The sequence below is a fragment of the Cucurbita moschata genome, unplaced genomic scaffold (assembly GCF_002738365.1).
Source record: "Cucurbita moschata cultivar Rifu unplaced genomic scaffold, Cmos_1.0 Cmo_Scf00003, whole genome shotgun sequence".
Lineage (NCBI taxonomy): Eukaryota > Viridiplantae > Streptophyta > Magnoliopsida > Cucurbitales > Cucurbitaceae > Cucurbita > Cucurbita moschata.
The window spans coordinates 126,134-150,043 of NW_019268519.1; the positions used below are offsets into that span (position 1 = coordinate 126,134).

At 39.3% G+C, this 23,910-nt stretch overlaps 5 protein-coding genes and 1 pseudogene across 8 annotated transcripts; 5 read left to right on the forward strand and 1 right to left on the reverse strand.

Moving 5' to 3' along the window:
• LOC111440936 (CBS domain-containing protein CBSCBSPB5-like) lies at nt 1–5,915 on the forward strand. The gene is made up of 15 exons (XM_023077769.1): nt 1–519; nt 696–861; nt 1,473–1,641; nt 1,741–1,873; nt 1,968–2,138; nt 2,216–2,294; nt 2,379–2,492; nt 2,574–2,640; nt 2,859–2,964; nt 3,064–3,122; nt 4,014–4,123; nt 4,205–4,338; nt 5,121–5,206; nt 5,308–5,397; nt 5,492–5,915. Exons 2-15 carry the CDS (start codon nt 731–733, stop codon nt 5,669–5,671), a joined length of 1,629 nt encoding a protein of 542 aa, XP_022933537.1. The 5' UTR covers nt 1–519; nt 696–730; the 3' UTR covers nt 5,672–5,915.
• Nucleotides 5,916–7,151: 1,236 nt separating this feature from the next.
• Nucleotides 7,152–10,009, forward strand: LOC111436442 (non-specific phospholipase C6-like). Of its 2 annotated transcripts, XM_023074237.1 has the most exons (4): nt 7,152–8,590; nt 8,943–9,119; nt 9,190–9,366; nt 9,931–10,009. In XM_023074237.1, exons 1-4 carry the CDS (start codon nt 7,507–7,509, stop codon nt 9,990–9,992), a joined length of 1,500 nt encoding a protein of 499 aa, XP_022930005.1. In that variant the 5' UTR covers nt 7,152–7,506; the 3' UTR covers nt 9,993–10,009. The 2 variants fall into 2 exon arrangements, with proteins under 2 accessions (XP_022930005.1, XP_022929997.1); XM_023074229.1 differs by lacking the exon at nt 9,931–10,009 and having other exon boundaries at nt 7,159–8,590; nt 9,190–9,616.
• Nucleotides 10,010–10,117: 108 nt separating this feature from the next.
• Nucleotides 10,118–12,558, forward strand: LOC111436453 (nuclear transcription factor Y subunit C-1-like). Of its 3 annotated transcripts, none has more exons than XM_023074245.1 (2): nt 10,118–10,819; nt 12,316–12,558. In XM_023074245.1, the coding sequence occupies exons 1-2, from the start codon at nt 10,149–10,151 to the stop codon at nt 12,317–12,319; spliced, it is 675 nt and encodes a 224-aa protein (XP_022930013.1). In that variant the 5' UTR covers nt 10,118–10,148; the 3' UTR covers nt 12,320–12,558. The 3 variants fall into 3 exon arrangements, with proteins under 3 accessions (XP_022930013.1, XP_022930030.1, XP_022930021.1); XM_023074262.1 differs by having other exon boundaries at nt 12,326–12,558; XM_023074253.1 differs by having other exon boundaries at nt 12,336–12,558.
• An 868-nt stretch (nt 12,559–13,426) lies between these two features.
• On the forward strand, nt 13,427–15,692 carry LOC111436437 (acetolactate synthase 2, chloroplastic-like). The gene has a single exon (XM_023074217.1). It carries the CDS (start codon nt 13,502–13,504, stop codon nt 15,494–15,496), a length of 1,995 nt encoding a protein of 664 aa, XP_022929985.1. The 5' UTR covers nt 13,427–13,501; the 3' UTR covers nt 15,497–15,692.
• Nucleotides 15,693–16,929: 1,237 nt separating this feature from the next.
• On the reverse strand, nt 16,930–17,642 carry LOC111436472 (protein indeterminate-domain 14-like). Its single transcript, XM_023074271.1, has one exon. The coding sequence runs from the start codon at nt 17,565–17,567 to the stop codon at nt 17,067–17,069; it is 501 nt and encodes a 166-aa protein (XP_022930039.1). The 5' UTR covers nt 17,568–17,642; the 3' UTR covers nt 16,930–17,066.
• A 2,540-nt stretch (nt 17,643–20,182) lies between these two features.
• On the forward strand, nt 20,183–23,345 carry LOC111433623 (annotated as a pseudogene).
• Nucleotides 23,346–23,910: the final 565 nt, after the last annotated feature.

Consider the following 23,910-nt stretch of genomic DNA (forward strand, 5'->3'; position numbering starts at 1 on the left):
CTTTATTTAGCGCCAAACCAAGTATTCCTCGGAAATATTATCTGTTAATTTTCAAGTTTTGAGTTATTTCTGTTAGTTTCGTCGACGTGGACGTCTCTGATTGGTCTACTCTCTCCATCCTCTTAAAAAATTCCATTTCTCCAATTTCTTAGGTTTTCTCCTCTCCGTTCTCTATCTCTTTCTTGTTCGTTCGACGGTCGGTAGTTTCTCCGGATCAATTTTAACTTTCCGATACGATTACCGACCGTAACGACTTTATTTTTCTTTGTATTTTCCAAGTTTTCCGATCGGTTCTCGCCGTTGACCTCATTTCTCCATTCACTTTTCGTGCTTCCTGCGGCCAACAGCTCCCGATTTATTTTCTGGCGCGATTGGGGGGTTAACTCATAATATTTTGAACAATCTTTCTCTCTGAGGTCGGAGAAGCGAGTTTCAATAATTTTTCAACAGGAAAAAAAGAAAATATAATAAGAAGGAAGAACAGAAATTCGACGTTGAAGAGGAAGCGATAAACTTCAGGTTTTTGGATCTTTTTTTTTTGTTTCGTTTTGTTATTTCGATTCTATGCTTCAAAATTAAGAGTTGTTCATTAGGATTGAATCTTAATTTATTGCTATCTGAATTGGATTATGTTTCTTTTCTCATATTCGATTTCTTACGTAAGATTGAACAAGCTTCTGGTGTAATGTTTCAAGGTCTTATCTGAGATTGTTCAAACCATCGGGAAGAAATGAATAGTCAAGGCGGTCCTTCTAGAAGAAGTATGTCCTTCACAAACATATCAACTCAGAACAAGAAGAAAACCATTGAGAACGGAATCTCGGATACACCGCGGAAGTCTCTTTCATCTTCTCGTTCATTGTAAATGGCTATTTTGAAGTCCTATTTATTGATGCTCCCTTTTACCATTATTTTTTTATGCCCGAATATGCATCTTAATTGACAAATTTGAGTCATATTGCACGCATTAGCTTTCTCCTTCATAAGTTTCATATCTAAGAGTTGAATGCTTGTATGTAGCTGCGTTTCCTCACCCAGATGATTATTTAAAACCCTTTTAGGGTTTGCAGGAACCTTCAGAACAATCCCCCTTCCCAAGTTTTAAAATGTGAAATTTAGTTATTCATGTCATCGAGAACCTGTTTAGGCATAATGGAAATTGAAAATCTTACACGAAACTCAAGTCTTTATATTTCACTGCTCAACCAATTATAGGGTTAGCAAATGCACTTGAACCGTAGTACTCTGCTGTATCATGTGGTTGCACCATGTATGAATTATGTTTTTTTTCCCCTTAATTTATCGTCCAATTTTTTTTAGGGATTAGTTAATGTACTTGAATGGGAGTACTTTGCTATACCTGTCCTGGATTTTGTAACAATAAGTCGGATACATGTTGGATTCAGTAAATAAATTGGCGAAGTCAAGTTATATTAACCTGATTTCTCATTCTTCATTTGCATTTGAAAAAGACAACTCACTGGTGAGCGTACGGTAAAACGATTGCGGCTGTCAAGAGCACTGACAGTTCCTGAAAGTACTACCATCTCTGAGGCTTGTCGTCGGATGGCTGCTCGTAGAGTTGATGCTTTGTTACTAACTGATTCAAATGCATTACTTTGCGGAATCCTCACAGACAAGGTTTAACATTGGCTTTCCTTTAGCATTTTAAGGGTAAAGCCCCCCTGCAACTTAAGAAAAAAATAGTTCTGATAATATTCTTATTCCTTTTGATGGAAGGATATAGCAACAAGGGTTATTGCTTGTGGAGTTAATCTCGAAGAAACACCCGTGTCCAAAGTTATGACGAGGAATCCAGTTTTTGTTCTTTCTGATACCTTAGCTGTGGAAGCTCTCCAGAAGATGGTTCATGGTTCGTTTGATCCTCATAAGCACATCCACATTTTAATGTGCCGTTCTGTTTAATAGTGATTTTTGCTGTGTGGTTCTGATATCTGTGTTTACAGGAAAATTTAGACACTTGCCTGTAGTTGAGAACGGGGAGGTCATTGCATTACTTGATATTGCAAAATGTTTATATGATGCTATTGCACGAATGGAAAGGGCAGCTGAAAAGGGAAAGGCCATTGCAGCAGCAGTTGAAGGTGTTGAAAAAAGTTGGGGAACATCTGTTTCTGGTCAGTGAACTGTCATCTCGTATGATATTAATTACTTTCCAAAAACAACTCTAAATTGTGCTACCATTGATGGACAGGACCTAATACATTTATCGAGACACTCCGAGAGCGTATGTTCAGACCATCTCTGTCTACTATAATCCCAGAGAATCTAAAGTAGGTAATACTTTTCTTGCGTGAAGATATTTAATGTTTAATGTCATCTGGTTTGCATATTTTTATTGATGTTCGATCTTCCAGGATTGTTACAGTTCCTCCGACAGAAACAGTTTTGGTGGCTACGAAAAAAATGCTTGAACTTCGAGTGAGTTCTGCAGTTGTTACAGTTGATAACAAGCCACAAGGAATTCTCACGTGAGTACCATCATAATTCTTCTAAACTGGGGATTTTATATTGGCATACCATTTTGCACATGCTGATATTTTGTCTTGCAGGTCGAAAGATATTTTGATGCGACTAATAGCACAAAATCTTCCACCAGAATCCACACTTGTAGAGAAGGTAATTTCTTTCAGCTTGCATGGATTATAAAGGATAGTGTATCTCCCTTCCTCTTTTGTACAGTTCTGTTGGGGGCAGAGATAAATACAACAAAAATTGCAAGAAAGATATTTATAAACGACTACTCTTATCTTGTAAAATTTGTTTCAATCTCATGGAGTATGGGAGATTTGTATTCTTCAGAACTGAATATCACCTCTCTTTGTTTCATGTTAAAGGTCATGACTCCAAATCCGGAATGTGCGTCAATTGATACACCAATAGTTGACGCACTGCACACTATGCATGATGGAAAATTCTTGCATCTTCCAGTGATGGATAGAGGTAACGCTATGGTATTCAAAGTCTTGGGAACAAGAAAAGGTTTCATCTTGAACGTATGTCTATCATCTTAACTTCTGATATTGATGCATTTGGCTGCAGATGGAAGTGTTGTTGCTGTAGTTGATGTAATACATATCACCCATGCTGCCGTTGCTACGGTGAGCCCATTAATTTATGGAACCTTATGTTTGTCAATACTGTTGACTCTTATTGAGTTTGCAAAAATAAGCATAAGAACACGATGGTATACTGTGTTTTAGCTATGTTACTTCAAATGGCTATTAACATTATTACTGGAAGTGTGATTTCCAGATTCTTAATTGTATTTTACTTGAGAAGATCCAAAATTTTAAATTAATGGTGTGCTATTTTCGGAAGGGAAAATGATAATCTACCATCGAGCAGTGTAGTTTGAATGGTTAAGTTGGTATGGAGACACATTAGACCTTTTGATGCTCTTCATTGAGAAATTTTTCTATATTATGTAGCAACAAGAGTTGCTCTCATATATGCAGAAACCTTTTTCTTGTTTTTTTTTGGGATAAGACTCATATATGCAAAAACTCAATACATTATATATTTCTTTTGCACCTTCCATTCTGTCCTTTAGCCTGTCCATATATTATGTTTGTATTTAAACAGTCTTATTTTTGTTACTCCTTCAATGTTTGTTGTTCTCTTCCTGTTTAAGCTTCATCAATTAAATTCATCAACATTCCCCCTCTAATTTTCTTATGTTTGCAATCTTTGAAGTATGAGAGCTACGTTTCTTACTTCAAATTTTCTGATTTACAACCTGGGTTCAACGTGTTGGTAAATATGTTATAGGCTCTAGGATTTACCCAAGTAGTCGAGTGTTAAGACCCTGTCAGCAATCTGTTTGATGTTTAACAAATTGAACATTGATGCAGTGCAGTTATTTAGGGACGATGAGCAAAAAAATTGTTGATCGGGATGATTTCACTTTGAACAACGTGCTTAAATTTCTTGGAGCTCTATAATTTATGATTGTGAATATTTATGTGACTTTGGCGTTACTACATGATTAGGTTGGAAATGCATCTGGAGTTACCAATGAGGCTGCAAGTTCTATGATGCAGAAATTTTGGGATTCTGCCATGGCTTTATCACCCCATGATGACGATGATGAAATGCGTAGGTTGTGCTTGTCAAATAATTATAAATTATATTTTTGCAGTTTAGTTATTTTTTAATCTCACATGTTAGTGTGACATCTCAGTGAAGGTTCGTTGAAATTGGCTTCTGATGGAACGGAGGCTGGAAGAACCCTTACCTTTCCGTCATCTGGAATGCCAAATACTTTTTCTTTCAAACTTGAAGATAGGAAGGGCCGGATGCATCGATTTTCTTGTGGTATGTTTCATGTTCTATTTCGATTATAGTTAATAGAATATTAGGAGAGATGTCGTGCAAGTTATGGATGTTTTGTTCAGGTCTCTTTGTGGCATTTGACTATTCCCAAATTTGCCAACACGGACTTAGCTCATTGGTAGTTGACATCTACTTCTGTTGAGATCAAAGATTTAAATCTTCATACTCTACATTACATTTGTTGTACAAAAAACAAAGACGTTTGTTCTCGAATCTTAAATAAGGTTACATTAGTCTTTTTTCTTAGTAGTCAACTTTGAATGATCAAACCACGATGGATTGTTGAAAATGTTCTCGTTGGAGCCATAACCGCCAGAAAAACCTTGTCCCTCCTTTTCAGTTGTTGCACTAAAAAGAAATTGTTCCCAAATCTTAATTAAGATAACATTATTTGTTTTCTTAGTAGTCAATTTTCATTGGTAAAACCACGATGGATGGCTGAAAATGCTTTCCTTGGAGTGATAACGGCTGGAACAACCTTGTTCCTTCCTTTTCATTTGTTGTACCAAAAAATAAATTGTTCCCAAATCTTAAATAAGATAACAGTATTTGTTTGTTTTCTTAGTAGTCAACTTTCATTGGTAAAACCATGATGGATGGCTTAATATTTTTTCCTTGGAGCAATAAGGGCTGGAGCAACCTTGTTCCCTTTTTTTCCTTCGTATATTCCTAGCGACTTTTTATGTCACGTTTTTAGTTAATTTGGACATCAATATGCATTTAACTTGCTCACCGGATTTCTTTATTGTTCTATCCGAGACAAGATACTCGGAGTTTAACAGATGTTATAACAGCAATCCTTCAGAGAGTCGGTGATGATATTGACCGCAACAAATTGCCTCAGATTTTGGTAAAAAAGGACTAATATTTCTGGTCTCTTTATTTGTCTTGATACTATTAAGTTTCCATAATAGAAATATGGGGAACTAATTGATGGCCCAATTTTTGTAGTACGAAGATGAAGACCGCGACAAAGTTGTTCTTGCATCAGACAGTGACCTTGTAGCAGCTGTCGAACACGCAAGATTGGCTGGGTGGAAGGTACCGTATTTGGATATTATCATTATTTGTGAACGACGATTGAACCTTGAAAGGAAATGGAAACTGAAGAAAAGAACATGGTGGTTTTGCGCAGGGTCTGAGATTGCATTTAGAATACCCGGGAAGTCGTGGTCATAAAAGGAGTTCTGGTGCGGGAAATTTGGATTATGCTCAATCAGACGCATGGGCGTCGGCGTACAGTGCAGTTGCAGCTGGAGCCGCCCTTGTTGCCGGATTAGGCGTGTTAGCATACTTGAGAAGATCTGGTAATTAATTTAATGAAGTCACATACGCATATTGTTATATCACCGACTTTAGTCCGAGTAACCTCTGAAATTGGGGGCCCTTATTGGAACCGCTGGTCGGAAGAGCATCGGTGCTTGTGCTTATAATCTGTTTTGGTTGAAAAATAGTCATATTTATGAAGAAAAGTTGAATAATTTTGAGATTGTTGATTTGGTGCATGAAAGAAATGCATTCCGAGAATTGACCTTGTGTTTATGTTTCTGAAGGTTTTGCAGCTCCATGAATTCGTGGATTGTGTTGTGTGTGTGTGAGAATCAACTTTCTTCACTTCTGAACTGTCTACTGCTTGCTTCATTTTCTATATGATTGTTAAGAGTAGTGCACAAAACAAAGGGAACAAATAAGAAGAGAGATAATGGTGAATGTCCATACGCACTTGGACTTGGGGTGGTGGGCCAATTCAGCCATCCGTGCGTGGCTGAAGACCACGATTACTTTAGTCGGTGCTTGGTGCGAACTGTCAAGGGTCCTCTATTTCATACTACTTTTTAACCTTTTACTGTCTTGGGTAAAACGAATTTGTGAATGAGATCTTCTCTAACTAACTAACTTTTAACCAAGTGCTGGGTCAAGCGTCCAGTTCCGTATTTTTATAAAAATTACTGGCAATTGTACTTGAAAAAAATAATGGGTCCTGGTTGGTAATATGTAAAGTTCTTTTTTTTCTCCTTTTTCTAAAACTTTTATTGGTATTCGTGAAAGGATTCGCAATAAGCTGATTATTATATAATATCTTTAGTACTTGCATTGTCTTCTTTAAAAAAAAAAAAGAACTTGGGTTATGGAGTCTCTCGTTCACACGTTGCCACTATAAATTTGTGGTTTTGCACGTCCAAAAGCAAAGACTGTGCTATGGTTCGCATGCGTAGCACATTATTATTGTGTGTGTGTGTGTGTTTGTTTTAGGTGTAAAATGCGACAAAATTTGCCACCAAAGTCGGCCAATTACCCTGCTTTCTGATTTCTGTAAAGTGAAATTAAGGCAAAAGAGGCACACCAACATTTGTCTGAAAGTGTGGACCAAATGTAGAGCCACTGAAGCCTTAATAAGCCAAACTCATAAATGGCATAGGTTTTTGGAGTGATGGGAACAATTTTAAAGAAGTTAAATCAAAGGAAGCCTAATGGAAAAAGAAAGAAGCTCAACTTTCCAAACCAAAGTGAGTGAAATTGGGTTGGAAGTGGGTGCAATACAATATTGTTGCGAAATGAAAAAGAAGTAAGTGGGTAGGAAAAAGTAACAAACTTAAATCTCCACTCATTTAGCTTTTGCCTCCTTTATTGCTCCATGATTTACGTGTGTTAGGTTAAGAGATTAAGAGAATGATTAAGAGAACGATTAAGAGAATGATTAAGAGAACGATTAAGAGAATGATTTCTCGAACATTAATTCAATTGGTGGTAACTTAAACATCCACTAACTGACACACAGTTTCTGTAATTCATTTTAGAAACCAATGAATCAGTATTCTCCAAATAAGTTCCATGAATATACTCATTTTGATCAACATTTCGTATTCATTTAAAAAGTTTTCAAACCTCTAACTGCTAATGCGATACAAAAGGATAGAAGTTTTGAACACCAACAATGGCAGACAACCCATTTTCAACATTTTCGCTTTGATTCTTTACTTTGATTGCACTGCTTCTGAAAGAATCTTCTTCTTCTTCTTCTTCCTCTTCCTCTCTCTCTCATAGTCAGAACCCATTTTTCAAAAGGATTTTGCTTTTTTGAAGTCCGTCTGGCTGAGAGAATCAGTAGAGCATTTGTCTGTAAATTTCACTGAGTTATCTTCGATAACAATGGGAGGACGGAGAATCCAACTGCAAGTTCATCTGCCCCTCATTTTCCTGCTTTTTCTTACGCTCTCATGGCTTCCTCAACCCAGTTTCCAGCAGCAACCCATCAAAACCGTAGTGGTTTTGGTGATGGAGAATCGTTCATTCGATCACATGATTGGATGGATGAAGAAACACATCAACCCACAAATCAACGGCGTCACTGGCGATGAATGCAACCCCCTTTCAACCAAGAATCCCAACCCTCAAACCATTTGCTTCTCCGACGACGCCCAGTTTGTAGATCCGGATCCGGGGCATTCATTTGAAGCAGTTCTACACCAGGTATTTGGCTCTAATTCCATTCCTTCCATGTCTGGCTTTGTAGAACAGGCTCTGTCCATGTCCCCAAATCTCTCCCAAACTGTCATGAAAGGCTTCAACCCTGAAGCTGTCCCCGTTTATGGAGCTTTGGTTCGTGAATTCGCAGTGTTTGATCGGTGGTTCTCTTCAATTCCTGGCCCAACTCAACCCAATAGGCTGTTCGTTTACTCTGCAACTTCTCATGGTTCAACCAGCCATGTGAAGAAGCAATTGGCTCAGGGATATCCCCAGAAAACCATTTTTGATTCGCTGCACGAGAATGGCCTCAACTTTGGGATTTACTTCCAGAACATACCCACAACTCTGTTTTATAGAAACTTGAGGAAATTGAAGTATATTTTCAAGTTTCATCAGTATGATTTGAAGTTCAAGAAGGATGCTAGAAATGGGAAGCTCCCCAGCTTAACAGTGATTGAGCCACGGTATTTTGATCTTGTGGGAATGCCAGCCAATGATGATCATCCCTCTCATGATGTTGCCAATGGGCAAAAGCTGGTGAAGGAGGTTTATGAGACTCTGAGGGCTAGCCCACAGTGGAACCAGACACTGTTTATAATCACTTACGATGAGCACGGTGGATTTTTTGACCATGTCAACACTCCTTTTGTCAATGTCCCTAACCCTGATGGCAACACAGGCCCCCCTCCTTATTTCTTCAAGTTCGATCGGCTCGGAGTCCGTGTGCCTACCATTATGGTCTCGCCTTGGATTAAGAAAGGCACGGGTAAGCCAAGTCACTTACAACTCTCCCCAATAGTATGATATTATCCACTTTGAGCATAAGCTCTCGTGATGTATGCCTTACTTAAACCTACGATCATTTCCTAAATGAGCTAACTCCCTCCCAACATTCATCAACATTCTCTACGGAATCTGACCCTTTAGAACTTGATCAGATTTAGTGTGATTCCATCAAAACTAACATCATCTGTATGAGATCGTACGTCTGTTGGAAAGGAGAACAAAACACCCTTTATAAGCCTGGTAGATGCGTTCTAAAAGCCTTGAGAGCAGCTCAAAATAGAAAGCCCAAAGAAGACCATATCTATGGATCTAAATCTGTGTTTGTTTTGCAGTAATAAGCAGTCCGAAGGGTCCTACACCAAACTCAGAGTTTGAGCATTCCTCAATCCCTGCTACCATAAAGAAAATATTCAATCTCTCCTCTAACTTCCTCACACACAGAGATGCATGGGCTGCCACATTTGAGGACGTTGTGGGGCAATTAGCCTCCCCAAGAACCGACTGCCCAGGTACATCATTTTTCATAAACAAACATAGTGTTGAGTTGAGTTATAAGCTTACTGAAATCATGAATGGCAGTGACGCTGCCTGAAGTGACAGCATTGAGGAAAACAGAAGCGAATGAAAAGAGTGGACTATCCGAGTTCCAAAGCGAAATAGTTCAGTTGGCTGCTGTTCTGAAGGGCGACCATTTCCTGAGCAGCTTCCCTAATGGAATAAGCGAGAAGATGAGCGTTAGGGGAGCGCATGAGTACAGTAAAGGAGCTGTTTCGAGGTTCATAAGAGCGAGCAAAGAGGCCATCAAGCTGGGTGCAGATGAATCTGCGATTGTGGACATGAGATCTTCCCTTACTACAAGATCCTCAACGCACAACTAAGTGCATTTTAGATTTTAGAATTTGACAGCCACTGTAACTATGTACGGTTGTTTTTGTGTGTATCCAAGTGCTTTACAATGCCTTGCTGTTGTTGTTGATGCTGCTGCTCAAATACACAAAAAAGTGCGCATTTGGTTCAACAAAAAAGCTTTGTCTGCCGCTATGCCAACCTAATTGGACAGTTTTTGTTCGATCCTATACTTTATTAACTTTCAATTCTTTTAATTTTTTAAGTTTTTTTTAGACAAAAATGGTTGTTATTTAGGTATCTATTGGGAGCATTACATTTTCAGATATTAAAAAATATATAATATTTGAGTCGTGCAAAAAAAGTATATATTTATATATGAGTTAGGGGTAAATTAAAAATGTGAAATATTTGTTTTTATTTTTGTTTTTATTTTTGTTTTGGGGGAGAATTTCCCTCCATATTATAATGCAGAGGTGAAGGGTATTACCTTATCTCAACATTTGTTGGAGTTGTGTGTGTCTCTCACCCTTTAAATTTCCATCTTCACCACTCGAAAAATTTCTCACATTTTTTGTTCCCCCAAATCATCACTTCCTCCGATCTTTGTCATCACTCCATCCCACCACTCTCCGATTGAATCCCACCAGCATTTGGCTAAGCCACACTTGAACCTCCGCCTTTGCCGGCTGATGGAGAACAACAATCAAGCCCAATCCTCCCCTTACCCTCCTCCTCCTCCTCCTCCTCAGGCACCCGTCCCGGCCCCTCACTTCCACCACCTCCTCCAGCAGCAGCAGCAGCAGCTTCAGATGTTCTGGTCCTTTCAGCGCCAAGAAATCGAACAGGTTAACGATTTTAAAAACCACCAGCTTCCTTTGGCTCGCATTAAGAAGATCATGAAAGCCGACGAGGACGTGCGTATGATCTCCGCCGAAGCGCCCATTTTGTTCGCCAAGGCCTGCGAGCTCTTCATTCTGGAACTCACTATTAGGTCATGGCTTCACGCGGAGGAGAATAAGAGGCGGACATTGCAGAAGAACGATATTGCGGCGGCCATCACGAGGACCGATATCTTTGATTTCTTAGTTGATATTGTGCCTAGGGATGAAATCAAGGACGAAGCTGGATTGGGAGGCATGGTCGGAGCCACTGCTAGTGGAGTGCCCTACTATTACCCCCCTATGGGTCAACCGGCAGGGGCTCCCGGGGGGATGATGATTGGGAGACCGGCAATGGATCCCATCGGAGTTTACGCTCAGCCGCCGTCACAGGCCTGGCAGTCGGCGTGGCAGCCCTCGGCGGAGGACGGTTCTTACGCCAGTGGAGGCAACAGCGGGCAGGGCAATCTTGATGGTCAGAGGTAGGTGTTTGTGTGATTCGAGTCGTTAACGCACAATTAAAGATTCAGTCGTTAAGCTTCATCTTGTGATCTATCTAGATTTGTGTCATGATCAGGATGAATTGAATTCTTACTTTTTTCGCGATTTACCCGATTTCATATTCACTTCTTCCTTTATCGGGAGATTGCATGCTTGTTCGTCTCCTTTTTTCTGACCGAGTAATCGCCCGGCAAGAACGTGCTGATTTGTTGAGTGGTTCTCATGATTCTATCTGAATTCATTCGTCTCTTAGGAGTGGTTTGGTTTGGTTTAAAGCTTCATCTTCGGATTTTGCTTTCTAATAATTTTTGGAAAAGTTTCTCCCTTCTTCGATGAATCTCAACCTTATAAAAATAACCATCTGTTTTGGCCTTTGCTTGCTTGACATTCTTTTTAGTTCCGATGTATGAATTTCCCGGCAACTATTTTATCAGTAGCTTCACCCTTCTTTTGTATCTTCTTTTTTCACGTAACGAAGATCTCTGTCTCTTAATGAAACAAAAGTTTTCACATTAATGACAATAGCATAGGGTGAGAATGGTTGTGAAGGTCTTTGGATGAGAATGGTCGTGACAGGTTATCTTGTTGTTTTGCTTCTTCATCCTATATATATATATATATATATATATAGAGAGAGAGAGAGAGAGAGAGAGAGAGCTTTCATTGAAAAATTTGAAAGAATTTGGTAGAGCGCAACAAATGAAGCTTTCACCATGTGTATGTTAGACTATCAAAATTTGGTTGTAATTGGGTTTGTGTGGCAACTAGGGATCAGTGGGTTCAAATGAAGGGATGAATCAGGTCGTAGAAGGATTATGGTTTCTCTTCTTCTTGGTTTCTTCCCTGATATTGCAGGGCATCTTGGAATGAGCGAACCAAATGTTTTAGTCATAAAATTGAGAGGATACTTTTGTGGAGGTGTTGAAACTGGATTGGTCCAGTTTGGTCTAGTTTTTGGAGGCATTTCAAATTTAGTTGTGCCATGATGATTTGGTGAAATCATCAGATTGTGAGCTTCTTTAGTTAGATGGTTTTGATGCGTTTCACATTGAGTTCCATGGAGAATTGTGGAGGCAAGCTACAGTTTTTTGGTTCCAGAGAAAGAAAAGGAAAAACATGTTTGTATGCCTCCTCCCCTAAAGACTTTATCCCATGCTTCTTCTGTTCTGTTCTGTTCTGTTCTGTTCTGAATGGAAATACTTCTCCTTATGCACGGAGTAGGGAGTAGCAGAAGAGAAATGGTTGTTTGGTCTTCTTAAATTCTGAGATTTAATTATAAGGCCAACCTCTTTTTAGCTACACTCTGATCTGAACATATATATATAATATACGTATCACATATATGGTGTATGTTTTCCATGTTAGGACCAACCAATTACTGATATTCGAAACTGTGTCCAACTTGTTTTTTGTCATTCTTAGCTTTTCCTTCCGTCTTCAAGAACAGGTTCTGATTCTGGTGTTTGTTTCCCTGCAGCTAAGGTAAGGTAAGGTAAGGTAAGGTAAGGTAAGGTAAGCAATTCTTGTGTGTAGATGATGATGATCCTGCTGTGTGGTGCAATGAAGGGGGAAAAAAGTGATGATGCTTTTCCATGGCGTAAAAGGAAGTGTATTTTTCTTTTATGTTTCCTTATTTTTTTCAAATGAGGTTAACTTAGAAAGTTGTATAAACTTGAACTACATGTCCTGGAATTGACATTACTTGCTGCTGTTTCAACAATTTTTTTTTCTACTTTGCATGCCATTCATTCACCTCTTCATCTTGTTTTGATATAGACATGAGCAGTGCAACCGGTTTTGTATCTAGATTTGTAGGTTTCAGATGACAGCAACCCCTCCTGCTTCAACAGCATGCATGCTTTGACTCTACATCTCAATCCACATACATTTCTCCCGACCACGGCATACAGAAGTAAAGGATTATGGTTGTTTGGAGCTTTGTTTCTAATATTTCGGTAACTTATGGAGCTTTCAAATTTGGAAACTAAATGACAATAAACATAATACACTGAATGCTCTCTTCTGTTGCAGGTAAAATAATAAAATAAAATATTAAGGGTTGGGAACGTTTTCCACATTGGATTTTATGGAATTGGGGGCACATGCAACCTACCCCTTCCAACGGACAGGTGTAAGGGAAAAGAAAGAAGCAAAAAGACAAACTAATTCCCATTTTTCTAATCTCATAAACCCTAAACCCACAAAACAAATTGTATTATCCTCTAATTTTCCAATACAACTCATCGCCTTTTAAAACTCACTGCATCTTTCCAAATGCCCTTAAAAAACAAAAAACTCAAATCCACGTGAAAAACAAAACTGCCAAAACCTGTGTCAAATAAATAAATAAGTAAGTACCAGCCGTTGGTATCACCTAACCGCACAAGTCTTAAAAGCAAAAAAAGAAAAATAATAAAACACTTTAAATTAATATTCAACAGGGTTAGTCAATGACTTTTCAGAATAAATAAATAAATAAATACATAAAAGATTTTGATGCGAAGTGTAGGGTAAAGAAATTACCTTTTTTCTTTTTACTGATATGGAGTGGTAATAAAAAAACCAAGGCGCGGTTAAATATAAATCCCTTCAGAGATCGCTTCGAACCACTACTTCTCTTCACCATTTCGCTGCTCCCTCCTCATCGCCTCTTTCCTTCTCCAATGTCATCAATGGCGGCGGCTACTCACCCCTGCGCTTCCAAATCCTTCTCCAAATCCTCCTCCTTCCTTCTTCCTAAACCCTTCTCCAAATTCCATTCTTCATTTTCTCCTCTTCCTCACAATCCCACTTTCCCCCGCCCTCTTCGCATCTGTAGCACCTCTCTTTCCAACCCTTCCCCCAAGCCCTCCTCCACCGCCGCCTCTGCCACTTCCCTCGAAACTTCCGTCATCTCCCCTCAGATTTTCGTCTCCCGATTCGCTCCCGATGAACCGAGGAAAGGCGCTGATATCCTCGTCGAGGCTCTCGAGCGCCAAGGTGTTACCAGTGTCTTCGCTTACCCCGGCGGCGCGTCCATGGAGATCCACCAGGCCCTCACGCGATCTTCGATCATCCGTAACGTTCTCCCCCGTCACGAGCAGGGTGGCGTCTTCGCCGCGGAGGGATACGCTCGGTCCTCCGGCCTTCCCGGCGTTTGCATTGCAACTTCCGGCCCTGGCGCCACCAATCTGGTCAGTGGACTCGCTGACGCCCTGCTCGATAGCGTTCCCATGGTAGCAATTACAGGGCAAGTTCCGAGGAGAATGATCGGTACCGATGCGTTCCAGGAAACTCCCATTGTTGAGGTAACACGCTCTATTACAAAGCACAACTATCTGGTTCTTGATGTAGAAGACATTCCTAGGATCGTGAGCGAGGCATTTTTCCTCGCAATTTCTGGTCGACCTGGTCCTGTTCTTATTGATATACCTAAAGACGTTCAGCAACAGCTCGCGGTTCCCAATTGGAATCAGCCCATGAAATTACATGGTTACTTGTCTAGGTTACCTAAGCCTCCCATGGATTACCATTTGGAACAAATCGTGCGATTAATCTCTGAATCGAAGAAGCCTGTTCTGTACGTGGGTGGGGGGTGTTTGAATTCATCGGTGGAGTTGCGGCAGTTCGTCAAGCTCACTGGGATTCCGGTGGCCAGCACTCTAATGGGCCTTGGGGCTTTTCCTTGCTCCCATGATTTGTCTCTGCAAATGCTGGGAATGCACGGGACAGTTTATGCTAACTATGCTGTGGATAAATCTGACCTGTTGCTTGCGTTTGGAGTGAGATTTGATGACCGCGTGACAGGGAAGCTTGAGGCCTTTGCGAGTCGGGCGAAAATTGTTCATGTGGATATTGATTCGGCCGAGATTGGGAAGAACAAGCAGCCCCACGTATCAGTCTGCAGCGACGTGAAGTTAGTCTTGCAGGGAATGAATCGTTTACTTGAGAATTCTGAGAAGCTTCCCTTCGATTTCTCTGCGTGGAGAGAGGAGCTGAATGAGCAGAAATCAAAATATCCTTTAACTTTCAAGACATTTGATGAGGCCATTCCTCCACAGTATGCAATTCAAGTTCTTGATGAGCTAACCAACGGTGAGGCCATCATAAGCACAGGGGTGGGGCAGCATCAAATGTGGGCAGCTCAGTTCTACAAGTACAAGAAGCCACGCCAGTGGCTAACCTCCGGTGGTTTAGGTGCGATGGGCTTTGGACTGCCTGCAGCCATGGGGGCAGCAGTTGCAAATCCTGGCGCGGTTGTCGTTGACATCGATGGAGATGGTAGTTTCATGATGAACATCCAAGAGCTGGCCACGATCAGTGTCGAGAAACTTCCGGTGAAGATCCTACTGCTGAACAACCAGCATCTGGGCATGGTTGTGCAGTGGGAGGATCGGTTCTACAAAGCCAACAGAGCTCACACGTACCTGGGAGATCCATCAAATGAGTCTGAGATATTCCCGAACATGTTGAAGTTTGCAGAGGCATGCGGGGTGCGGGCGGCACGGGTGACAAAGAGGGCAGATTTAAGAGCAGCAATAAAGAAGATGCTGGAGAGCGAAGGGCCTTACTTGTTGGACGTGATTGTACCGCATCAGGAACATGTGCTGCCGATGATTCCCAGTGGTGGTGCTTTCAAAGATGTGATCACAGAGGGAGATGGAAGATCCAAATACTAATAGGAATAACTTATCCTTTTCGCTCTATGTACATGTTTGATCCTTTTTCTTTAGTTTGTTTCATCAGTGTCCTTTTGCTTTTATCTCATAAACAATGCTATAAGAGTTGCTTCTATCTAATGAATCCCCTTTTGAGCTCCCTCTTAGCACACTCGGGCCATGCTTACAGGTTGGAAATGAGAATGAGAAACTGAGTAGCACTACAAGATTCTTCGTGAACGGCCTGATTGATTTGTTTCAATTATTATGTACTTTCTTTTTTTTCCTTGGGTTGATCCCATGACCCTTTTAACCCTTTTAAGTGGTGGGTCTCACCTCTTCATTTAGATCTTCATTTGTTTAGATGGTACTGAATCGTGAACATCCAATTGTGTATCTAATTGTACTCTGTATGATGAGAGGGATAAAAGCACACACTTCCATCAACAACTGAAACCTGTTTTGATATTGAAGCAACCAACTTGTTGATGATGTGGGATTTGCAAAACAGGACATCCATGAAGGATGAAGAAGGGGGAAAGATTAGAGAGACAAGAGAAGACTGGTAGCGAAGGATGATGATGATGAAAACAAAGGTTGGAGGGGTGAGGGGTGAGGGATGAGTAGACAGATTTATGAAATTGGTGGAGCCGAGTCCCACTCACCATTATAATAATACCTCATTCTTTCAACTTTTGTAGCTTCAAATGAAAGCTTCCTTTTTCCCTCTCCCTTCCCTTTGGGGTTTGATATGACAACACCATCAAATCTTTCTTTCTCCCTTTCTCTGTTACCCAGAAAGAGAAGGGTAAAAAGGTTGTCATTTTTGGAAATTTAGCATCCCCCTTCACCACCACCACCTGACCCCTTCACCACCACCATCAACAATATTCCAAACTCCCTCCCAATTAATAATATATGTTGCTTGGTTTTGGAAACGGCACACATTCTCACAATCTCATCACAGGAGTAATAGATGAGATGAAATGAAATGAAATGAAATGAAATGAGGAGTCTCTCGTAGTGGGGATGTCTGTGCAGTGTGTTTATCAAGTGTAAAGACTTGAAAACAAAATCCCTACTCCTATCTTCCCGTCTTCTTCTTCTCGCTTTTTGTTCCCATTCATTTGCCTTCTTTCTCTCAATTTCACTGCTCTTCTTGCTCCATCAATATTTCAAATGATTTAACAAATAATAACACTATAATCTCTCATTTTATTTCAATCACCAACAAATTATTTATATTTATAACCAACTATTATTACTCAAACATCCTTTTATTTTCCCATACATGCATGAAATAATAAACTAAAAATAATAAAAGAAACAGAAGCCAATTTAATAATATATATATATACACACGACCATCTCCAAAACAAATACTCCAAAACAAATACTCCAAAACAAACACTCCAGATGAGTATTAATACATTATAATCGTACAGATTCTTTCTTAATTGAAAGGATTAATTTAAATTTAAGGAAAAGAAATAATAGGGAGGCAGAGATGAGTTAAAACAAACCCTGCATTATAAGGCTTAATAATAAGAAGCTATATAAGGGAAGTAATTATTAATAATAAAGAGAAAAATTAACAAGGCCGAAACCTCTGCCTGCAAGATTGGCAAGTGATCTCCATGCACGTAGAGTCCACCTGTCGAGTCGCTCTCTCTCTCATCCGCTCCGCCTTTTCCACCTCTTCTCTCGCCCTTTCCCACATCTGTCGAGCCCTCGCGAATTCCGTTTGCGCCAATTCTATTTCCCTCTTCGTTAGCTCCCTCACCCTCTCCGCGTACGCCTTTTCCATCGCCGCCAGCCTTATTTGCTCCCCCGCCTGCCACTTCAGCGCCTCCACGCAACTCCCCGCCTCCGGCTTCATCACCTCCTCGTACTTCAACAAGCACTCCGCCCCCGCCGCCGGCCGGATTGGCCTCAGGCTTATCGACAATTGCAGGTCCACGGATCCTTGCCCCGGTTCCAATAGATCGGACCGGAATCGTAACGACGAGTCGGATGGACGGGAGGAGGAGGAGGACGCTATGGAGTGAGGCGTCGGAAGGAGCTGCAACTCCTTCTGATCTTCATCTTCCATATGTGAAGAAACAAATAAAAAGGGAGATTGTTTTTTCTTTTTTCTTTTTTCTTTTTTCTTTTTTCTTTTTTCTTTTTTCTTAGTACAATTGAAGCACACTCTCTGAAAGAAAGTGGCAGAAACTTGCACCTATATATATAACAAAATTGGTGGCGAAATTACGGTCTTACCCATCCCTTCTATTTCCCCCCGAGTCTGGCCTAAGAGAAGAGTGGAATGAATTCCGTTACGAAGAGGCGGCCCATTATGGGAGAGAAATAACGGATCGCGTAATTGGATGATTAAGAGCATAGTTTTGTTTTAAGCATCTTACAAAATATACATTTTACATTTTTTAATCATTTGACTTTATTTGTCAAGTGTTAGAACTGAGAAGGCGGAGGGGGTAATAATTAGGGTGGCACGTGCGGTTAATGAGCTAAAAGATTTTGTTTAATTAAAAAAACAAGGAAGGGATTACGTTAATGGGATAAGAAATAAGGGGGGAGGTTAGCTTTATTGGTAGGGCAACCAAATGTCGGGGCAGAGTACGAAACAGAAAAAAGGGAAGGGTAGGGGTTGGCACGTGGGATGGGCGCCCCCAGTGAGGCTGACCACTGACCGTAATTGTGGGTTCACTGACTTTGCCACTCGGGACGTTTATTCAGTGGGTCCCCCTTTTTTTCACCCTTTTTTCTTTGTTGGCTCGTGGGTTCACACGCTTGACACGTCGACCATCACACTCCATGATCACAGACAGCCCCCAAAGAATAAATATATATATATATATATTTTCTTTATAGCCAATTAATATCAGTTTTTTCGGTTGAGAGTGGGATTGTTTTAATTACAATTACAATACATATAAAAATAGTATGTTCAGGGATGGGTACACGTGGAATCAGAAAAGGGCAATTTGTAGGAGGAGCAAGTAAAAGACATTTATGACCCACAAAAAACAGGAGGAGAAGGGTGGAAGCGAGGGAAATTGTTGGTATCCCTTTGTCAGCTTAGCTTGAAATTTAAAAACTAAATATTTGATTCATCCATATGCGTATGGAGTGTAGCTGTTGCCTTTTATTGTAGTTAGGACAATGATTTATGTATGATGCCCTCCAACTAAGCCTTTCCCTCTGTTTCTTCTTCTAAATCATGTCCTACTTTCCCTTCACCATCCCCCTTCTATTATCATCATGTGTTTCAAACTACTTTTTTCATTATATATATATATATATATCAAAAGCGTTGTTAAATCATTCAATGTATTTTCTCAATCACTTTTTTCATATATTTTCTCTCTTTTTAAGCTTGCATTTTTTTTTATTAGTTTCTCTACATATAATTTATTGCACTTTATATATATATATATATATATATTTTTTATCTAATAATTTAAAACATTTCTAAAACTATTTAAATATCTTTTTCTTTTTTAATTGCGTTAAATAATTTCTTCAGTTTTTTTATTTTATTTTAAATTTTTATGAAGAGAGCGTGTGCGCATTGACTATAAATAGGACGTTTTTAGGAATCCAAACGGTGTTGCTTCCTTCAATCCCGACCTCCCGCCTTCTTTAGTCCGAGGGCCTCACTTCTATTTTATTGGCCCAATCATCAACTACCAAGTTTCTACTATGGCGGGAGCTTTTGAATTCGAAGCCTTCAATTCCTCACCGTCTTTCTTCACTGTATCGCCTTCCCTGCGCTAAGTCATTTGCTCGATGAACACCTCTCCAAAATTGATGCATACAAGGCTACTCCGTCACTGCGAAATGCGGTCTCCATTAGACCGTCGCCGCTTGTTCTTGGCCTGTACGCAAGTATCTCTACTCAGTTGCATTCTCATGCCGTCTTCTGTTGTTTATTATGCAATTGCTAACTTCTGTATGATTTCGCTTAGTTCGATAGTTAAGAATATTCTTCTTACTTTCTGCGCTGACTAATATTTCCTTCAGGCAGTTTAGTTTTTACTTGTATGAATTCGGAAAGTGTGGTTCTAGATTCTTAACCTGTACTCTTCTCATTTGATTTTTCACCTGCATCGTCATGGAGTGGTTACTGAACTGCAGTTACCAGATTATATATTATTTCTGGATATTTCAACTCTCTCGATTAAATGTTTGCTTATTTGTTGATTCTGTTTCAATTTAATGTTTCCTCGACGAGAAGGCTGGGGATGCAAGTTGCTTAATTATTCATTGTTTCTTTACGAGATTCTTTGTACTTTCTGTGTTGATTTCATATTTCCCTTAACAGTTCAAGCTGCGTATATGAATTTAGAAAATACGGTCCTGAACGGCACTTTTCTTCACATCTGATTTTCCTTCTGCATCGTTCCGGAATGTTACTGCTCTGCAATAGCCGGATTATGCTTTGCCGAGATATTCTACTGATTTGCAGTAGCTGGATACCGGAGTTGCTTAAGTATTAGTTGATTATAAGTTGCTCCTAGCTCTCTACGTTGACTTGCATAACATTTTCTTCCGTCATTTCAGTTTGCTTGTTTAGTTCAGAAAATATGGTCCTAATTGGCACTTCTCTTCGTATTTGATTTTCTATCGGCATCGTGGATTGTGCTTTTCCTAGGTATTGTAATTTTCACTATGAGTTCTTGTTTATTTGTTGATTCGGTTTAAATGTATATTTTCAGGTCGAGGATACCGAGCGGGGGTTTGGATAGCAGTGTTTTCTCCTGCGAAGTTCAAGTATGTGACATATTCTTATCCCATAATTTAGTATACAAAAAAACTTGTTATGTGCACCTTCTAATGTAAAAATTAAGTTATAATGTTCGTCTTTAGAATTTTTAGCTTTAAATCAATGATAATGATCTCGTTATGATGGTGAAAATTGTTACAAGTAGTAAAAGAACTCTGTTTCTTTGTGGCAGCTCATCAGCCTGTCCTAGTTCAAATAATAGGGTTCAAACTCCATTCATCAGTCTGTCATAGTTCAGGATTTAACTAGTAACATCAACTTTGACGTGAATGTCAAATATATGCCTTTATAATGCTTGAAATGAAATACTGATACGAATTTCTACTCCAAACAATCTATTTTCAGTTCAATTATGCAAAGTACTCAAATCCAAACTAAGTTGAACAAACTCCTTGTATTTCCTTTCATTTTATTGTGGGGAAGTTTTTATAGAGGACACTAAAAGAAGTCGATAATGAACCACAGTCCTAGAACTTCTTATCCTAATCTGATTTCCTTTAGTGACCTTAAAACTATATACAATGTCAATTAATTGGCTACACATTGCTAACTTGTGTTAACAAATGTCTTCAAAATTGACACTCCTATTTGCTGCCAACATATGTGAGAAAAATACGTGTTCTATAGTTGTTAACAAGATTTAAGTAGCTTAGCTGCAGAACAATGGAGTTCTTTTCATTTTTGCAGACGACAGTAACCTGGGCAAGCGGGTACGATAAAAATGAAGCTATTTCTTTCGTTAAATAGGGTCTAGAAGGAGAGATACAGACGAAATCTCCAGCATTTAGTAGGAACAGCATATGTGGTATGATTACTTCTAGCAACTCATCAGTCTAGACTGCACCTTCTTGTTTAACAACTTAATATTATTGGAAAAAAAAAAATACAAGCTGTTAGTTGAAACTGTTTAGTCCTTATTTTTAAACCTTGATTGGGAGACTGTTTCAAAAAGGTTCAACTGATAACATCCGCTTGTATGTGTGTATTTACTGTTCACTTGCAGTTTGATTTTAGTTCATTTTTAATACCAAACAGTTGCAAATAACGCAAGTTCATCAGAGAATTAATTTGTCATGATCGACCCATTAGATCACCTTGTTGTAAGTCACTCTAGGTATCTATGTTGCTGCCACGTCAAAAAATTTCTGCTTCCATTCTGTAATTTACTTAAAACCAGAGGCTATGCCTTATTAGTCAACTTGTCAAAATCTGAATTTCTCATCCTTGTCCTTGAGCTTTCGGCTTACTCCCCTAGAAATGGCAGTTCCATCTAAGTGGCTTCTTAGAGCACTTACAATGGCTTTCTTTCACTATCTCGTTAAGACATGAATATTTACAGTTCTTTTAGAAAGGTAGTTAGACGACTTTTCAGAATGGATCGATGTCTTTCTTCGATTCTAGTCGTGAGATATTTACGCCGCAAAACGTAGTGTGGTTCCTCTTTTATTCTGACAAAACACTGGCTTGACATTCTTTTATGTTTTATTTTCTATTTTTTTTAATATTTAAGATGCACCTGCACGCACTGTTGGTTGGCGTGATATACTAGTTTCTTTAATACTTGTTTCCTACCAAGTTTATGGCCAAACGCTGTTTGTTTCAATCATGCACTCTAACGATTGCCACGTTGGTTTCAGCAGGAACACGTACAGAACCGATCATAGCTTGTTTAATCGGTCATATAATTGGACCAAGAGCCATTCATTCAAGTCATCACCGCGTCCTGGAGAAGAATCATTACAGCGTGTCATTATATTTGGTAATATGGGGAAGGTACCATAAAGTATTTAATTACACTAATTACACTCAATATGAGAATGGAGTCTATAATTCATAAGGAAAATGTTGAAATGGAACTAAGTGAAACTGCTGAACTTCAGTTAATTAACTTAATTCAGTCACCTCTTCGTGGCCTTTGTTTATTTCTTGTATTGACTTGATAATTCTCTATATTCGTGAGAGGATGTTCTACAACTGCTTTCATATTTGAGCTCCTTGAGGGGCAATTAACAATTCAAAGAAAATCGGTTATCATATAAAGCATTGACAAGGAGCATCATTGTTCTGCCATTTCATTTGCCATTGTTTGAATAGTTACTGTAACATACATATAAAAGAACAGAAATAACATCCAAGCCTGAAAATAAGAACTTGAAATTCAATTCCAGGCCGTTCTAGAGTCGCTAACGTACTGCTTGTGGTAATCATGACTTTCAGGGACAACGTGATGGCCCAAATGAGTATAGCAACTATGAGCCTGGCGCATTGGGCACAACCGACTAGCTCATCAAAGAAATAAAACAATATTGACACTGTCTTTCATATCGGAGATCTATTTTTATGCAGATGGGTATCTCACAGAGTGGTAACAAGTACTGCACTGGTGGAGCCCATTGCATCTAGGGTCCCCAACGTAGCTGCAAGGTTATCAATATCAGTGACTCGATTGTTTCTAAGACAGTGGTTTTTGGACCATTTACTTTTATGAATCTTGAGCCTCTCCCATTTCACTCCTGCAGTGGTAACCATGAGCGTGGCTGACCAAATACCGGGTCCTTCTACGCAAACATGGATTCAGGTGGGCTGAGTGTGGAGTCCGCCGGTGGAGACCGTGTTCTATTCTCCTGAACAGAGCAAATTTCTGGTATGTTAAGAATTCTTTTAAGCAATTCCATGAATCTATTCCACTGCTGAGGTTTATATTTTGCTTCATTAATAAACTGTGCACTTGTTTTGCTGGTGGATCCATTCATTTTAGATTACTAAAACTAATGCGTTTTTTGTTTGGGTTTTGAAAAATTATGCTGGCTTCTTGCAATTTCTTTTCTATGGGTTTTATCATATATATATATTACTTTTTAAACATGGTTTGAATTTTTAAACATTTTTAGAAAGTAGAGGTAAGTAACAGAGAAAAAAAAAATCCCATGAGTGGAGTATGTTTATAAACTAAAAATTTGAAAACCAAATGACCATATCAAATAGAGCCTAAAATAGTTGGTTACATTATTATTCTGTCATTTTAGGTGCTGGGCGTCTAATGTCATTTTAGGTGCAGGGCATCTGAATAATTTTAGATGACAAAAAATGACTATAGTTTTGTGAACTTTTTTTACCAAGGATTATCAAAACGAACTAAAACGAACTATAACCCTCGACATTTCTTGCCATCAATAAATTTTTTCATTGTGAATGAAGTTTGTCTAGCCCGTTTTGTAAAACCATATTTGAGCACTTTCCTTCTTTTAATCTCTCTCAGGATTATAAAACCATATTTGAGCACTTTCCTTCTTTTAATCTCTCTCAGGATTACGAGTTGTGAAGCATTTCACCCCTTTTGATCAAGTCGTCCCAAACCATTTTCCAAATCTGTTTTCAAAAATAAAAAATGATTTTGAATCGAGTCAGAATTTGATTCTTAGTTTTCTATTTCAAAGCTTCCAACTTATTAGCCAAAGACCTCATTAACATACAAGGTCTTACAGTTGTGTCTAATGTTTATTTATTAACATTAGTTTTTTTTGTTGTAGATCGGGGCACTGCAAATGGCGCAATTCATGTGGTTGTCCGTGGAGAAAGGAGCCCCGCTTATTCTCCCATTCAACCAAGCAATCCCCAGACGGGAGTCTTCACATACACCACGATT

Excerpts from the sequence above, each read along its gene's own strand:
- LOC111440936 (XM_023077769.1), top strand. The coding sequence starts at position 731 with ATGAATAGTCAAGGCGGTCCTTCTAGAAGAAGTATGTCCTTCACAAAC. Across the intron at positions 1,642-1,740 it reads GCGGAATCCTCACAGACAAG|GATATAGCAACAAGGGTTAT; the intron begins GTTTAACATTGG and ends TTTTGATGGAAG. Across the intron at positions 2,965-3,063 it reads TCTTCCAGTGATGGATAGAG|ATGGAAGTGTTGTTGCTGTA; the intron begins GTAACGCTATGG and ends ATTTGGCTGCAG.
- LOC111436442 (XM_023074229.1), top strand. The coding sequence starts at position 7,507 with ATGGGAGGACGGAGAATCCAACTGCAAGTTCATCTGCCCCTCATTTTC. Across the intron at positions 8,591-8,942 it reads TTGGATTAAGAAAGGCACGG|TAATAAGCAGTCCGAAGGGT; the intron begins GTAAGCCAAGTC and ends TTTGTTTTGCAG. Across the intron at positions 9,120-9,189 it reads CCCAAGAACCGACTGCCCAG|TGACGCTGCCTGAAGTGACA; the intron begins GTACATCATTTT and ends CATGAATGGCAG.
- LOC111436453 (XM_023074245.1), top strand. The coding sequence starts at position 10,149 with ATGGAGAACAACAATCAAGCCCAATCCTCCCCTTACCCTCCTCCTCCT.
- LOC111436437 (XM_023074217.1), top strand. The coding sequence starts at position 13,502 with ATGTCATCAATGGCGGCGGCTACTCACCCCTGCGCTTCCAAATCCTTC.
- LOC111436472 (XM_023074271.1), bottom strand. The coding sequence starts at position 17,567 with ATGGAAGATGAAGATCAGAAGGAGTTGCAGCTCCTTCCGACGCCTCAC.